General features: G+C 37.3%; 2 protein-coding genes across 4 annotated transcripts in view; one reads left to right on the forward strand and one right to left on the reverse strand.

Annotated features, from left to right (window-relative positions):
- USP44 (ubiquitin specific peptidase 44) overlaps positions 1-10368 on the forward strand; it is a 29670-nt gene extending 19302 nt beyond the window's left edge. For both annotated transcript variants that reach the window (XM_041738520.1, XM_041738519.1), the window contains exons 3-6: positions 123-318; positions 2372-2480; positions 6616-6821; positions 7754-10368. In XM_041738520.1, coding sequence (XP_041594454.1) covers positions 123-318; positions 2372-2480; positions 6616-6821; positions 7754-7953 — 711 coding nt within the window. In that variant the 3' untranslated portion in view covers positions 7954-10368. The remainder of the gene's footprint in view (positions 1-122; positions 319-2371; positions 2481-6615; positions 6822-7753) is intronic.
- A 1316-nt stretch (positions 10369-11684) lies between these two features.
- METAP2 (methionyl aminopeptidase 2) overlaps positions 11685-17363 on the reverse strand; it is a 37243-nt gene continuing 31564 nt past the window's right edge. For both annotated transcript variants that reach the window (XM_041738522.1, XM_041738523.1), the window contains exons 9-11: positions 14534-14637; positions 13458-13573; positions 11685-12372 (exon numbers count right to left, since the gene is read on the reverse strand). In XM_041738522.1, coding sequence (XP_041594456.1) covers positions 12120-12372; positions 13458-13573; positions 14534-14637 — 473 coding nt within the window. In that variant the 3' untranslated portion in view covers positions 11685-12119. The remainder of the gene's footprint in view (positions 12373-13457; positions 13574-14533; positions 14638-17363) is intronic.

Here is a 17363-nt window from a genome sequence, read left to right on the forward strand (position 1 = left end):
CTCAGAATTTTGATGGTGCATTTTCAGAAGAAAAGTTAATTTACTGGGAGTGACCTCTAGAGTGAAAGGAGTAAATGTTTTGATGGGATTGTAATCTGAGGAACTAATATTTTTATTTGCAGGTTACATGTCTTGCATGTGACAACAAATCAAATACCATAGAACCTTTCTGGGACTTATCACTGGAATTTCCAGAAAGATACCAATGCAGTGGAAAAGATATTGCTTCCCAGCCATGTCTGGTTACAGAAATGTTGGCCAAATTCACAGAAACTGAAGCTTTAGAAGGAAAAATCTACGTATGTGACCATTGTAACAGTAAGTAGAGACTTTATATTGAGAGAAAGCTGAGAAATATCCTGAAAGCAGTTATGGAAGTAAACTTTGTTAGTTCATGAAAAGAAACTGGGATAGATATTTCTACTTTATAATTGGCACTGGTGAATTAAGTGTTTTCCTTTATTGATGACCTTTAAACTTTTTTGATCTCATAGTCAATTATGGAAAAGATTAATAAGAAATTTGAACTTAATATGTGAGGCAGAATAAAGAGGCAATAGGGAATAGTAAAAGGAAAGCATGGTATTTAGTACTAAATAAAATGTTTGCTTTATGAGTCCTTTTGCTATCTATACAGTCCTTTTGATATATAGATAATATACGTATATAAGTGTGTATATGCATATACATATACATATATATGCATATATATATTAAAGGAAATATATAGCTGGACTGCTGCTATGGAGATTGGCTTCATAAAAACAAAGATTTAGTCAAAAACCATCTGCTATCTCTTCTATATTCGTTATTATTCTAATTGCTATGGATAGAAATAAAACACTTTCAAGGTGCTCACATACCTAATGGAAGAAATAGACAATTAAGATCTATTATGAGAAATTTTCTACTAGAGGTGAACCCAGGAACCCAGCACTGGGGGGTTGAAATAGTAATTTCAATTAAAGGAAAGCATCAAACTCCAGAGAAATTGTGTATGAAACTATGACAGATCTGCTGTGTCTTTTTGGTATCTTTATCTTCTCTATCAGTATGCATGTGGTATCTTAGTATACCAGGTATTCAGGTGTTCTCTAATTTCCATGTTTGAAAAAAAAGGATCCTAGGGTCTTAGATACTAAACTTTTAAGGTAATATAAAAGAAATATTGGATGTTCCAGAATTGAAGAAATGTCACATCAATTGATGGTTTTTTAAGAATGCCTTCTATTAACATTTTCTGAGTGCTGTCTAATAGGAACTCTGTGATAAGTAGCCTAAGATTTATAATGTTTGAAAAAAACCTTTATCAAATTCGAATGATGAAGTAAATTTTTTCTTGGACATAAATGTGAATGGTTCTAGATGCCTTCATCACCAAATCTGGGAATAGAAAGATATTATGAATGAATATAGAATATGGTTTTATGTGTTTACTGGGTTTACCAACTAAAGTCCTATAAGAGCTGTTATAATTTAATACATAAAGGCCAATGTTTAAAATTATAAGTCAGGGAGTTGACATCACATATATAGCCATATTTGAGGCCATACATTCAGGGAGGTGATCCAAAAGTAGGTCCAGGACATTAAGCAGCACGAGATACCTGGATCTTAGGAACAGAGACCTGGAAGACAGGATACCTATGGCAGGTGGAGATGGCTTAGAAGACAGCCTCCTGGGAGACTAATTCCACCTTAGGAGAAGCAGCTGCTGCTGTGGCTGGAGTCAGAGCTCTTGTATATGCTGAAGGACCACTCCTGGGTGTCCAGAGCAAGCTCTGGTAAATAGTGCCCCAGCCAGAAGCTTCAGGTGGACCTCTAGAGAAGCAGAAGAGACAACAACACAGAATCCCAAGTGCCACTTGTTTAAGATCTGGTACGAAAATAGTAAAAGCAAGACACTGAGGGAGGCCTCAGGCTCTGAGCTGGAAGAGGACTGCTTTATCAGGAAGTAGGAAAGAGTATTCTGAGCTATTAAGGGCCCACCCTCCTGGGATTCCAATTTCCCTCAGTAAATGAACTGACCGTGATAATTTAAAAGAATTTGGGAAGGGTATATTAAAGTATGTTTAGGGAAAGTTTTAACTTTTTTCTATTAATTGGAATAGTCAAATTCATTTTTAAATATTACAGCACTAGATCATTCTGTTGCCTTATTTGTAGGAGTATATTAAATCAGATACTTAATTGTTTATGTGTCTGTCTGCCTAACTAGCTCTTAAATTGTGTGTGTGTTTGTACTTACAAGTTTTTTGAGAACAAGGCCATGTCTTTAGCACAGTATAATATGTTTCTAAAGTATCTAAAGTCTACTCAGCATTTCTTTGTATTTTTAAATTTGATTCTCATTCTGTCTTTGATGTCACAGCAAAGCGTAGAAGGTTTTCTTCAAAATCAGTTGTACTCACAGAAGCACAAAAACAGCTTATGATTTGCCACCTACCTCAGGTTCTCAGACTACATCTCAAACGATTCAGGTCAGTAGTAGTAATATTCCAACTACACACTTCTTTTGTTTGTTTTAAAGATTTTTTTATTTTTAAGGTAATCTCTGTACTCAGTGTGGGGCTTGAATTTACAATCCCAAGATCAAGAGTCTCATGCTCTACTGAGCCAGCCAGTCTCTCTTCCAACTATACACTTCTCATTTAGTCATTCCTTTTGCTTATAGTGCTTCAAAACTTAACACATGATGAAGCAGATTTTAATAGTATATATTCGGCTAGCAGATGACTTAACATCTATTTTTTTAAAGATTTTATTTATTCATGATAATCACACAGAAGAGAGAGAGAGAGAGGCAGAGACACGGGCAGAGGGAGAAGCAGGCTCCATGCAGGGAGCCCGACCTGGGATCCGATCCCAGGTCTCCAGGATCATGCCCCGGGCCAAAGGCAGGCGCTAAACTGCTGTGCCACCCAGGGATCCTGATTTTTTTTTTTTTAAAGACAAAGAAATTCTGTCATTATCTCTAGCCTTGACCCATGGACACCATCCGTATTCAATAAGAATACTCTGGTTAGCTTCCCTGGATTGACGATGAGTAGACCCTTCACATTTTCTGCGTAGTAATATTATTCTTGCAAACTTCTGCTTATAGAGTTTAATATTCAGCATATTTTAGGTATAAAAGTTTAAAATTTTTAACTTAAGAGTGTTTGGCCTAACTGCTTCATTCTTGGAAAATATCTAAGGTATTGTATAGTTCAATTCAGAGCAGTTAACAAAAACAAAAAATCTCTAGTGTTCAGAAACATTTAGTCAGGTGAATTAGTTTGCATAACTATTGGTTAAGCAAGGCATATGGATTTTCACACCTTGCAATAACTATGTTAACCTTAGAGCTTATTCTTAAGTTACTTTATATGCTGTGATTTGAAACTATTGAAATCATGTTTTTCACACATTGGTTTTTGGCTTGTTTAAAGTTTCTTTTTTTAAATTTTTTTTTAAGATTTTATTTATTTATTCATGAGAGACACTGGGGGAGAGAGAGAGAGAGAGGGAGAGACAGAGAGACAGAGACACAGGCAGAGGGAGAAGCAGGCTCCATGCAGGGAGCCCAACGTGAGACTCGATCCCAGGTCTCCAGTATCACACCCTGGGCCGAAGGTGGCGCTAAACCTCTGAGCCACCCAGGTTGCCCTAGACTATCCTATTTAAAAGTAGCACCACCTAACCCTCATTACATTACCTATTTTTGTTTATTTATTTATTATTTTTTAAAGATTTTATTTATTTATTTATTTATTTATTTATTTATTTATTTTTAAGAAGTAGATTTTTTTAAAATTTATTTATTCATGATAGTCACACACACACACACAGAGAGAGAGGCAGAGACACAGGCAGAGGGAGAAGCAGGCTCCGTGCACCGGGAGCCCGACGTGGGATTCCATCCCGGGTCTCCAGGATCGTGTCCTGGGCCAAAGACAGGCGCCAAACCCCTGCGCCACCCAGGGATCCCAGATTTTATTTATTTATTCATGAGACACAGAAAGAGAGGCAGAGACACAGGCAGAGGGAGGAGAAGCAGGCTCCATGCAAGGAGCCTGATGCAGGACTTGATCCCAGGAATCTGGGATCACATCTGCCCTGAGCCAAAGGCAGATAGATGGTCAACTGCTGAGCCAACCAGGTGTCCCCTATTTTTGTTTAAATGGCAAAACCCACTATCTGCAATTAGTAGTTTATTTACTTATTTCTCTCCCTCTGGCAGAGGAACAGAAGCTCGGTAATGACAGGGACCTTGTCTATTTCACCTGTATCCCAAGGCCCAGAACTGAGCTCTGTGCATAGTAGTTGCCCAACAAATGTTAATTAAGTGAATGAGTGGGGCATATACAGAAGGGGGAGCACTTCAGCCCAAGGGAGCAACATGAACAAAGGTATGGAGGAAGGAACAGGGAAGTGTACACAACAAAAGGTTTAGTGAAATCAGGTGAGACCTGTCATTATGCATAAAATCAAGTGGAATGGAAACAGGAAGATTAGTTAGGAGGTTAGTTTTGTATTTCATGGTAAGGTAAGAAGGTACAGGGAGCATGGACAGGTAAGAGCATAAATAAGATTCTGTAAACATAGAACTGAAAGGATTTAAAATTTTGTTACTTAAATTTGCATTGAATTGGCTACTGTAATCTGTTGAAGAGTTCCTGTTCTTCATAATTGCCGTTGTAATCTGATATTTGAAGCTCTCCTTCGAGTTAAACCTATTTGACTCTCTTTCCATCTTTTACCCAAAACCTTCTTGACCCTTCATGTGGTATTTGTTACTGATTCATAGATTTTGTTTATGCTGCCTTTACCACATTTGTCTTTATTGTATTTGCCAGTTCATAAAATGTATAGTATATATAAAAGATAAAAGGGAGAACAGGATTGGGGAGGGGCATACAGGAACCTCTGAAAAAGCATTAAAAAAATGGAACATTCCTAGTACCTTAGTACTACTCCCCACGTGTGCCTCCCAGTCCTTATTCTCCCTTCTCTTTGAAGCAAACCACTATGAACTAGGGGGATGGGGTTTCTTGTTATCATTTTACTGTATTTCCATCAGCGGGAAAAAAACCTGGGCACCCAGCTTAATCCATAGGAATGAGTATTGTCTATTTAGGTGGTTTACAAGTGTTTATTTAGCATTATTAGATAATGTCAGGTTTGAATTTTATGGTGAACTGAAATAATCTTTTGAATGATAGGAATTATAGGAATGTGTGTGAAACAAGTCCCCCCCCCCCCTTTTTTTTTGTTTTTACATGCTTGGTCTTCCATGTTGACTAGTTAAAGGTACATTGAATATAGGATCTTTTATAGATTTCATGGGGAAGGGCAGCCTGGGTGGCTCAGCGGTTTAGCGCCTGCCTTTGGCCCAGGGCATGGTCCTGGAGACCCGGGATCGAGTCCCACGTGGGGCTTCCTGCAGGGAGCCTGCTTCTCCCTCTGCCTCTGTGTGTGTGTGTGTGTATGTGTGTGTGTGTCTGATGAATAAATAAAATCTTAAAAAAAAAAGATTTCATGGGTAAGTTTTGTGATATGACTCCTACTTCAACAGATAATTTAATTTGCAAGTCTCACCTTTAGTTCCATACGATTTTATATTGTACTAATAGCATTTTCAATAATTTTGCTTCATAAAACCTTTCTCCTTCTCTATCACTGTTATTTATCATAGCTTCATGTTTTATGCTTTAATGCTATATTTTCATCTATGTATATCATTAGTCTCTTCACCACCACATACCAAGCTGCATTATAATTTCTTGAACAACACATTATCTTCCCCTGTAGCACCAGCTCATATGATGTGTATGATGAAAACATTGCTTGCTATGCTTTGGTCCAGTATCAGGAAGCATGACCATCAAACTGAGCAAATGACAGTACAGAGGCATTATTTATGTCTGTCCCTAGAGAGTATAGTGCAGGATCCCAGTTCCTTTTTTTTTTTTTTTCCCCTTAGAAGAGCTCTCAAGCGTTCTGAAATTAGAAGTGCCTTGCTTTGTCCTGCTTTTTCTCCAAATCTGGCCAAGAAGGTCCAGATTATGTCTCACAAGAACAAATTCTAGCTTCTGGGTAGCCTCCTCATGGTGTGACAAGGCAACAGAGAATTAAAAACCCATTAGTACCTTGAATTAATCTATTAGAAGGGGGAAACTGCTATAGGGCCATAATTTCCTTTGATGAAAAGTTCATTTTCTTCCTATATTATCATCTAACTACAGAAGGCAGATATTTTTTTTAAAGATTTTATTTATTTATTCATGATAGACATAGAGAGAGGCAGAGACACAGAGGGAGAAGCAGGCACCCTGCAGGGAGCCCGATGTGGGACTCGATCCCGGGTCTCCAGGATCGCGCACTGGGCCAAAGGCAGATGGAAAACCACTGCGCCACCCAGGGATCCCAGAAGGCAGATATTTTAAAACCTAATCAGACCTGTTTAATAAACCTAAATTCTTTCATTTATAGCCCACTTCAGCATAAAAAGGATTTTATAATTACATTATTTTACATATGATACTTTGTATTCTATACTGAGGCCTAAGTCTATTATTGTGACTGTCTGAACCTAGTACACTTTTTGATAATTTTACCCTGGTTTGTTCACAGGTGGTCGGGACGTAATAACCGAGAGAAAATTGGTGTTCATGTTGGCTTTGAAGAAATCTTAAACATGGAACCTTATTGCTGCAGGGAATCCCTGAAATCCCTCAGACCAGAATGTTTTATCTATGACTTATCTGCTGTAGTAATGCACCATGGGAAAGGATTTGGCTCAGGACACTACACTGCCTACTGCTATAATTCTGAAGGAGGTATAGATGGGGAAAAGTATTTTATCTTGGGTCAGACTTGAAAGCTGGAATTTAGGCTTTATGATTTCTAAATTGGCCACTTAGTGAAGCCACATGACCTTTTGTTTTTTCCCAAGAATATTTCTGCAGTTAATAAAAAAACAAGGATTTGTGCAGAAAATGGGCTATATTCTGCAGGATAGTAGTTTTGACTTTCAAAGGCTATAGCGATAGGATAATAAGGGTGGTCACATTAATTAAGTCAGTGCTATCTTACAAGCACATTTCTAAGGGCAAGTGCCCTATTCACTGATTTCCTCTAATTATCTTTGTTAGAGAACAGAGCATCTAAGTGAACTGGGGAATCACATATTTAGAATAAACTCTGGGTTCAGGTTTTAACAAAACTTACTTCCCCTTACTGCCTCCATGGACCTTCAAGGACAGTCTTCATAGGTAGCACAAGTGATTTAGGTTTCACTTTTTATCTCCCCTTTCCTTAACTACTGCTGAATGAAAACTGAGCCTCCCCGTTTGTACCATTTCCCCTCACCCAGAAAAGGGGCGTGGACAGAAAGCCACATAATCCATGAAGGCAATTAATTTAACAATGAACTACCAAGAGTGAGTTGTACATTATTTGTTTTACAGTATGATTAGCAGCAGAAGCATTAACTGGCAAGATTATACCTAGAATTAAAGGTCGTGTCAAATGAACTAATCAGATTTTTAAACTTCAGATTTACTTCTAGAATAAAAGCAAACAATTCCAGAATAACATACAGCCCAAGCTGTATTTCTCAGTAATAAAAGTAAATTGGCTAGATAATTATTTTCTCCTCAAAGAAACTTAACTTGCACTGAAACTAATACCCCTAAATCCATTTTAATTTATACTTGAAACTTTTAGTTATTTTATAAACCCTAAGGTATATTTCTGTGCTTCACTCTAGGGTTCTGGGTACACTGCAATGATTCCAAGCTAAGCATGTGCACTATGGATGAAGTATGCAAGGCCCAAGCTTATATCTTGTTTTATACCCAGCGAGTTACTGAGAATGGACATTCTAAACTCTTGCCTGCAGAACTCCTGTCTGGTAGCCAACATCCCAATGAAGAAGCTGATACCTCTTCTAATGAAATCCTAAGCTGATCCAAAGACAGTGGGGCTTTCTTCTTGTGATTTTATATATACTTTTTAAAAGGGCTTACAATTTTGAGCTTGTTTTTTTACCTAGGAATCAGTGCACTGTTTATACATTTTGTATCTACAACAAAGCTCTTTTTACAAAGACAAGGTTAGCATAAATATGTACTATCAATGACAGCAAGTAACACAACTTTTTTCAAGTACTTCAGAGTTTTAAACTTTTAGTGTTTACTTCAGACTGGCATTACCTCTTTTATATTTTGTTGTCTAAAATTGGCTCAGATCATGAATTTGTGCAATCTTTTACCGAAATTCAGGTGGCATCATTTTATACATTTATTTATCTTTTGTAGGTATTTTCTATACAAATTCTTAATTAGATACTTTCTTCACTGATAGTCATACCAAAAAAAATTTCTTTCAGGCCATTTGCACACCTGAAGTTATTACTTTTGCCCCTTGAAGGGAGTTAAACTACTACATTCATTGTGAACTATCAAGGTATCACCTAAATACTCATCAATTACACTAATTGATATTCCTGACGCTTTGTGTGTTACAGGGCTCAGAATAGACATTACTTTGGCTAATGGAACTTCTATTTTTCCAAAAATTTATTAAGTTTTAATAATTGTTCTTTATTTGGCGTGGTCCAACTTTATACAAATGAAAATGACAGCTTTATAAATAGTATGTTTAAATTACTTCAGTACTGTGGACATTGAAAACGATGGCTGGGATTTATAATGATGATTTGTCTGGCAACAAACAGGTTTGTCCAGAATCTAATAAAGTCTTGCCAAAAATCTGAATTCAGCAGCATATTATGATATATAAGTACTTTTTAACTTGAATAGTTCATTTGATATGTTTAACATTAATCTCTTAAAAAGCTTTGTACCATATCCTACCTTGAGAGTTTTAAAGGAAGAAATCTTGGAGATAAAAATTGCATAGGACAGAGAAAATAATTGTTCAAAATTGGCAACTGGCAACATGTTCAGCATCTCTTATTTCTAAATAACTAAAGGCTTGGACAACTTTTGCTCTGATTATGTGAAGACTAGGAACCTCAGATAGCCAAGCACTGGGCCCTTACTTTAATAGAGTGCAAGTTTAGGTAATTTTTTAAAATATAGCATGACATACTCTTTGCTCTTCCCTAATAATCTCACTAGATCTTTTTAAAATCCTACTGCTGCTAATTATCCACTAACCTCTATAAATCAGCTATTTAACATCTTAGTGTTAACCACAGGAAGATCATTTTTTCCTTTATTAAATGGGTTTTCTTGCAGGTTGAAATTTTTTTTTTTAAGATTTTATTTATTCATTCATGAGAGAGAGAGAGAGAGAGAGAGAGAGGCAGAGACACAGGCAGAGGGATAAGCAGGCTCCATGCAGGAAACCCGACGTGGGACTCGATCCCGGGTCTCCAGGATCACACCCTGGGCTGAAGGCAGCGCTAAACCGCTGAGCCACCCAGGCTGCCCGCAGGTTGAAATCTTAATGAAAGATCATATTCTACAGAGTGTTATTCTCTGCTAGTAATCATCTATTAAGTATAAGCTTGAAAAGGACCTTTGTTAGCAAATTTTCCTTAAATTTCACAGAGCAAGTCATTGGGCAGCTGATCATGAAGTGCAATGAGAATTATCTTTGAACAAATAATTTATGCCAAATATATAGCTTAAGTATTAAATGGCTGAAGTTTAAAAAAATCATTCATTTAAATACCTATGCAAACAGTTACCTCAACTGTTAACATAATTATACCTCATTAAAGATTTATGTGTTCAAGATACTAGAGTCTAGCCTTTTTTAACTTTAAGGATTACTTTATATGTGGGTTAACTGCCGTATACTCTAGCACCTAATTTTAGGGACATAATTTTAAAACCACTCTGAAAGCTTTGCTGTTTATAATAGTATAAGTTGCTTATTTCAGTACTTAATTTCAATATAAAAATATATGAAAGAAAGTGCCTTAGGCTTTTACTTTTTAATCCCTCAAACCCAAAACCTATGGGGGAGGCTGTGTGTGTGTGTGAGAGGTCAAGAAGGTATATGAGAACTCTGTACTTGCTGTTCAATTTTGCTACAAACCTAAAATTGATATAAAATTAAATAGACTTAAGACAAAACTAAAACCTAGCCAATGAACAGAAACTTAGATTTCTTATTGTGTATCTCAGTGTAGACTTCTACATTCAGCTAAGTTGATCTAACAAAAAACAACATGTTTTGTTTGTAAAATAATTTACTAAAGGCACTATTTGTTAAACATCAAACTAATAATTTGTTACCAAAAAGGTACATCATTGTAAACATGACAAAATGATTCCGAGAGATACATGGCTAGTAGGTAAACAATACAATTTTAAGTGACAGCTTTCCTATTTACAAGATCATATTCCTTCCAGCTATTCCAGGGGCTTGCAAGTGATGCTACTGCTTGTGACAGTTACCTGAGAGGGGAGCTTGGAGCTCCTAACTGGTTTGAGATGACTACTGCTAAAGAGGTCTTACAAAGCTCCAAAATTCTTCACTCATAAGGTCATTTGAAAACTCTTTAGCTTAGAAATCAAGATACTTTCTTTTTTCTTTTCTTTTTTTTCAAGATACTTTCTGTCTCCCACCAAAACACATCAAAAAGATATGGATTCAGAACCCCAGAAGAACTAGCTGGAGGGCATAAGCCCTGTAACATGTCGAAGCACGAATTGGTGAGCTCTGCCACTAAGCACATCACAGAAAATGGAGAAAATAATCCAAAAGTAGCTATTGAACATTAGCACCATAATAAACATGGCTCATATAGCTAAAAACTAGACTGTTTATCCCACCAGGTAACATTCATTTATAGCTCTAATGCTGAAAGAGCAGCTTTTTAATGTATAAGTGATCTAAGTACAGAAGTCCGGTTTTAATTCCTATGAGAAAAATGTTAAACAAAATACAAACTAAACAGCATCCCAGAGGCAGTGAATCTTACTGTGCTAAAGCATATACAGATTAAGGCTTTACCTTGGTACATAAACAATTTTTTAATTAGGTTGGAACATTACCAACAAATCAGTTACAAAGAATTCAAGCAATTTAAGAATCTATAGTGGGACTCAGTTCAAAAGTATTAGGCATCTTACATTCAACTTATGCACTTAGCTGCCATAAGTGTTACTGTAACTTCACTCCCTGAAATGCCACCCATAGTTTTGAATTCAAGCCAGTCAAGTGTTAAAAGAATTTGGTTCATTAATGAAAAAGCCTAATGATTCAATTAAACTCTTCTAACTAGAGAATGATCCAAATACAGGAAGTTTCCCTGTTTTAGTATTTGTAGTTTCAAATGCCCTTTTGGTTTACTGAGTAAACACATTTCCTGATAAATACCACCACTGGACAATAGATCTAAATGTTAAAATTTTAACCAAGTCAAGGTTTCAAGCTGGTACAATGTTCCTACTAGGTCATGTTTCAATTAATCTTTCCAATGTCAGGGAAAAAAAATGAAAGACAAAGACTAACATGGTTTGAAAAAGAAAATAAACTATTCCTAAAGCTCTATATTATGAAGAGTCTCCAATTTTATGCATGTATAGATCTTGTTTTAGCCACTATGCCAGAAGTTTCAGTGTAGAGGTTTACAATCTAGATAAAAGGCTCTACAATTTCCCTACATGTTTAGCTATTTACTGTGCAGAATTATAACCACAGACATTGAAATATAGCTCTCAGATCTGAAAATGTCTTTATTTTTTAGAAAATGGATTCCAGGAAGGTTAAAAAGCAATACCAGAGGGTATAGGTGCAGAATTGGATGTAGTCATTCAAAGCATTCAATTAAGAATATGGCAATATAAATATCTGAAAAGCATCTCTTAAGTGTTCAAAACAAAAAAATGTATAAGTCATTCCTAACTAATTTGAGCTTTATAGCATTTCCTAGATGGGAAAAACAGTTAACATTTGAAAGTCCTGAAAGCTTTTTCCTTGACTAATTACATCAGATGGTTTGCCTTTGATCAAATTCCTTCCTTTTTAAACATGGATAAAAGCATTACAAAGGTCCACTGTTAAACAGACAACATGTTGCAAATTACTTCTGGTATAATGTATTCCAACAAAGCTTAGAAAATAAAAGATGTTGAGGCGGCTTTGGACTAAGTTTAATAGTCATCTCCTCTGCTGACAACTTCTTTACACGTTGGACGCAACAGTATGGTATGTTCAAACTGCGCTGTATATGATCCTTTAATGTCACATAATGGTGGATACGGATCTACAATGCCCAAGTCACACAGATTCTTCAGAGCCATCAAGTATTTACTTTCTCCCAAGCGATCCAGCCATCTGCGGCAGAAGGCTAGGGTGCCAAAGTTTTCATTGATGACGTTCAACAAGTGTTTTGTTCTTGGAAGCCTAAGAGGAGAAAATCCAAAATTAACAGGTAGTTAAATGAGTTACCAACTCATTTTCCCCATTAAGGAAAATTTATATAGTACACATTGCTTTATTCAGTAATTCAATAAACATTTTTTAAAAAAGATTTTATTTATTCAGAGACACAGAGAGAGAGTGAGAGGCAGAGACACAGGCAGAGGGAGAAGCAGGCACCATGCAGGGAGCCGAACGTGGGACTCGATCCAGGGTCTCCAGGATCACGCCCTGGGCTGCAGGCGGCGCTAAACCGCTGCACAACTGGGGCTGCCCTCAAAAAACATTTTGTTGCCTCTTTGAATATTCAAGTCAGAATGTAAACAACCCATACCTAATCCTACATGGCAACTGAATGGGAGACCAGCTGAAAGCTATCTTTTTTTTTTTTTTTTTTAAATTTATGACAGTCACACAGAGAGAGAGAGAGAGGCAGAGACACAGGCAGAGGGAGAAGCAGGCTCCATGCACGGGGAGCCCGACGTGGGATTCGATCCCGGGTCTCCAGGATCGCGCCCTGGGCCAAAGGCAGGCACTAAACCACTGTGCCACCCAGGGATCCCCTGAAAGCTATCTTATCACGTTTATGTGTCTATACATCTGTGTGTTAAATTCCCAGTGGAGACTCATCAACAGTATTATGGTGGCAATTTCCTTTTTTGTACATCAAGCTGAAAGACCTGCACATAAAGGAGGTATAAATCCATCCTTCAATCTTCTCCAAGAAGTTTAAGGGGGAAAAAAGGTAAAAATACAAGGTTTACCAAAAGGAAAATATTAACAAAAACCTAGAAATGACAGCAAAATAATTACATGTGAAATTATTGGAAAATGGATCTGAACAGAATACTTGTTTATATCATTTTTATTTCAGTTAAGATTTTTAAGAGGCCAATTTCTATGCTGTACTACAAAAATCCACAGAATTTATTGGTAGGCTATAGAACTGTACACTTATTGGTAGGCCACAGAACTTTACATTATGAATGTACAATTGTGGATGTTTGTCAAATTTTTTAAAATGCTAACTGGGAAAAGAAACAATACTCCTAAAAACAATGGTCTCTCACCTGATTGGCACGTGTCCAACATCAAAATTTTTCATATAATGTGAACATTCCATGTCATCATGAACAACGCCTTTTCCTGTGCTTCCAAAGGTTTCAATGGCATACACTTCTCCTTCCTAGAGTATGTAAAGGTCACAGGGAGAGAAGAAGAATCCAGAACTAATTAAAATTGTCATTTGTTAACTTCAGGCTGAGGTATTACTTTCTTCACATAAGAAACAACATAAAAAAAAAAAAAACCTCTAATAGTCATTACCCACCCTTCTCTGCTTTATCTCCTTAGCCCTTTTTGATCTGTGTCCTCCTATTAGAATGTCACCTTTATAGGGCACCTGGGTGGCTCAGTCAGTTAAGCATCCAACTTTTGATCTCAGCTCAAGTCTTGATCGCAGGGTCGTGAGTTTAAGCCCCACATTGGGCTCCATGCTGGGCATGGAAAAAAGGGAATGCAGGGATCCCTGGGTGGCTCAGCAGTTTGGCGCCTGCCTTTGGCCCAGGGCACGATCCTGGATCCCGGGATCGAGTCCCACATCGGGTTCCCTGCTTGGAGCCTGCTTCTCCCTCTGCCTGTGTCTCTGCCCCTCTCTCTCTCTCTGTGTCTCTCATGAATAAATAAATAAAATCTTTAAAATAAAAATAAATAAAATAAAATAAAATAAAATAAATAAAATAAATAAAATAAATAAATAAAATAAAATAATAAAATAAAATAAAATAAAATAAAATAAAATAAATAAAATAAAATAAATAAATTAAAATTAAAAAAGAATGTAGCCTTTACATGGGCAGGAAATTTTATTTTGTTCACTATTACATCCTCAATGACTCCTAGAGTCTGGCACCTAAGAGATGCTTAATAAAAAGTGGTGTATAAGCAATCTTTTGGCATACCCAATATCCACAGCTAACTGTGCCCTGTTCTGACCAGACACAATTTGCACACACAGAAACCAATTCCTATTGGAGCACAGATGGCAAGTTAATTTTACTCAATATACTATATACTCAACTATCACCAACTTTAGTTTGGAAAAAAAAATTAAAGAACACAGAAACACTGATAATGGCATATATACCTCCATTCTTGTTGCCTCTCCTCCTTTCACAATGGGCACTGTTTTCCCAGCATGTATTCTATATGGCCCAATTGAATGTCCATTTAGGTTACGAATTGGTTTCACTGGAATAATAGAAAAAAGAGTTATTCAAGGTCTACAGAAACACAAACATCTCTTAGATTTTTTTTAAAAATTTATTTATGACAGACAGAGAGAGCACGAGGCAGAGACACAGGCAGAAGGAGAAGCAGGCTCCATGCACGGAGCCCGATGTGGGACTCGATCCTGGGTCTCCAGGATCAGGCCCTGGGCTGAAGGCGGCGCTTAACTGCTGAGCCACCCAGGCTGCCCCAATCTCTTGGCTTTCTGGCAAAGAGTTCAAGAATCGACTTAAAATTAAGACATGGCTCTACTAAACTCCATGTTGACATAGTTAAATGCAAACTGGAAAACCAGTGGAATATAAAAAGATGTTTGCTACAGTGTTACTGATTAAAAACTAGACGGGAGTAAGAGGAGATAGTGGGAAAAGAACAAATTATGTGATGACACAACAGGGTCATCTAAAGAGGTATTGTTAATAAAAAGTTATAAAATGCCATGTGATTAGGGATTACAAACATAAAAAAAAATATGGCTATGGTTAAGGACCAAAAGGTAATGTGAAAAGGAGAATTTTGTGTTGAAATGTCAGGATTATAAAACCTTAAATTTTATAATTATAGCACTTATAGTTCAAATTTTTTTTTTTTTAAGATTTTATTTATTTATTCATAAGAGATGCACAGAGAGGCAGAGACATAGGCAGAGGGAGAAGCAGGCTCCATGCAGGGAGCCTGATGTGGGATTTGATTCCAGAACCCCGGGATCACGACCTGAGCCAAAGGCAGATGCTCAACAAATGAGCCACTCAGGTGTCCCCAATTCCAGTGTTAATAAAGGAAAATCTAAATAATTCCAAGGTCCAGAGACCAATGGCAAATTGTGGTATATTCACACAATGGAACACTACACAACAAAATGAAACAATAAAAACAAAAAGTTGGTGATACTGAACTGAAATAAACCCAAAGAAAAAAGAACAAAAGAAGGCACAATTACATATATACCGTTTTGTTATTATATATCAAAATTAAGCACAATCATGCTATTGTTTATGGATGCATAATTAGGTGATAAAGACCAAAGCAAATGCAAATACTTTAGTACTCCAGACAGTGGTCTGCTAAAGGAAGGCTGCACTAATTCAAAGGGGTATATAGAATTGAAGGGCTTTTGGAGTGCTGGCAACATTCTATTCCGTAAGGGATAAAATTATATAGCTTTCACAGTTTAGTTGAATTTTTATATTGTGTATCTCTAGTGTATATTTCACAATAAAAAGATTTTTTAAAAAAGATTTATTTATTTGAGAGAGAGAGAGAGAGAGAGAGAGAGAGGCAGAGATACTGGCAGAGGGAGAAGCAGGCTCCACACAGGCAGCCCAACATGGGACTTGATCCCGGGACTCCAGGATCACACCCTGGGCTGAAGGTGGCGCTAAACCTCTTAAGCCACCAGGGCTGCCCTAAAAAAAGGTTTTAAAAAATCTAGCTCTACAGTGCTAGAATTCTCAGTACAAGCTATCTTTTTATCAGGGTAGAATTAGGTAGCAGGATTTTTTTTTTTAATCTTTATTTTTTAATTTAATTTTATTTTTTTAATTTATGGTAGTCACAGAGAGAGAGAGAGAGAGAGAGAGAGAGAGAGGCAGAGACACAGGCAGAGGGAGAAGCAGGCTCCATGCACCGGGAGCCCGACATGGGATTCGATCCCGGGTCCCCAGGATCGCGCCCTGGGCCAAAGGCAGGCGCCAAACCGCTGCGCCACCCAGGGATCCCAGGTAGCAGGATTTTGAACTCTACAACAATGAAACGATGACAATTATATTTAGAAAATGGCACAGAAAAATAAAAATTAGCTCTTCAAAAAAATTCTCCTTATACAAACAATAAGCTAAGTTTGCTTTAAAATTCAGCAAGCTTGGGCAGCCCGGGTGGCTCAGTGGGCAGCCTAGGTGGCTCAGTGCTTTAGCGCTGCCTTTAGCCCAGGGTGTGATCCTGGAGACTGGGGATCGAGTCCTACTTCGGGCTCCCTGCATGGAGCCTGCCTCTCCTTCTGCCTGTGTCTCTTGCCTCTCTCCTCTGTGTATTCTCATGAATAACTAAATAAAATCTTAAAATAAAAATAAAAATTCAGCAAGCTTTACATTTCTCCAAGATGTGGCAAACTTACCCACAGGCCAATCAAAAACACATTTACATAAAAAGATTTCTTAGCTATTCCAACCTAACATACAACCAAATTACATAAAAGCAGGGCACAGGAGTATACATCTTTGTATTATACAAGTTGTGACAACACCAGGCTAATTCTGGGACTAACTGGTAAAGGTAACTTTCAATTCTACAGCTTCTGATGAAGGTAGAATCACTCCCTTGATGGTTCAGTTATGTGGTTTTTGGAAACTGCTGCTCAGAGTACAGCTTGTCCATTTTTTTCATCTTCCCAATGTCATGATTTGTCTATACCCTTTCTGCTCAAACTAGTAAAAATTAATTATGCCACCCTCCACTAAGGACCTTAACACAATAACTGGTATCAAAAAGGGGTGTGAGGGGGATCCCTAGGTGGCTTGGCAGTTTGGTGCCTGCCTTAAGCCCAGGGCGTTGATGCTGGAGTCCCAGGATCTAGTCCCACATCAGGCTTCCTGCACAGAGCCTGCTTCTCCTCTGTGTGTCTGCCTCTCTCTGTGTGTCTCTCACGAATAAATAAATAAAATCTTTAAAAAAAGGGGTGGGGGTTATGT

Source organism: Vulpes lagopus, chromosome 23, assembly GCF_018345385.1.
Source record: "Vulpes lagopus strain Blue_001 chromosome 23, ASM1834538v1, whole genome shotgun sequence".
NCBI classification, from domain to species: domain Eukaryota; kingdom Metazoa; phylum Chordata; class Mammalia; order Carnivora; family Canidae; genus Vulpes; species Vulpes lagopus.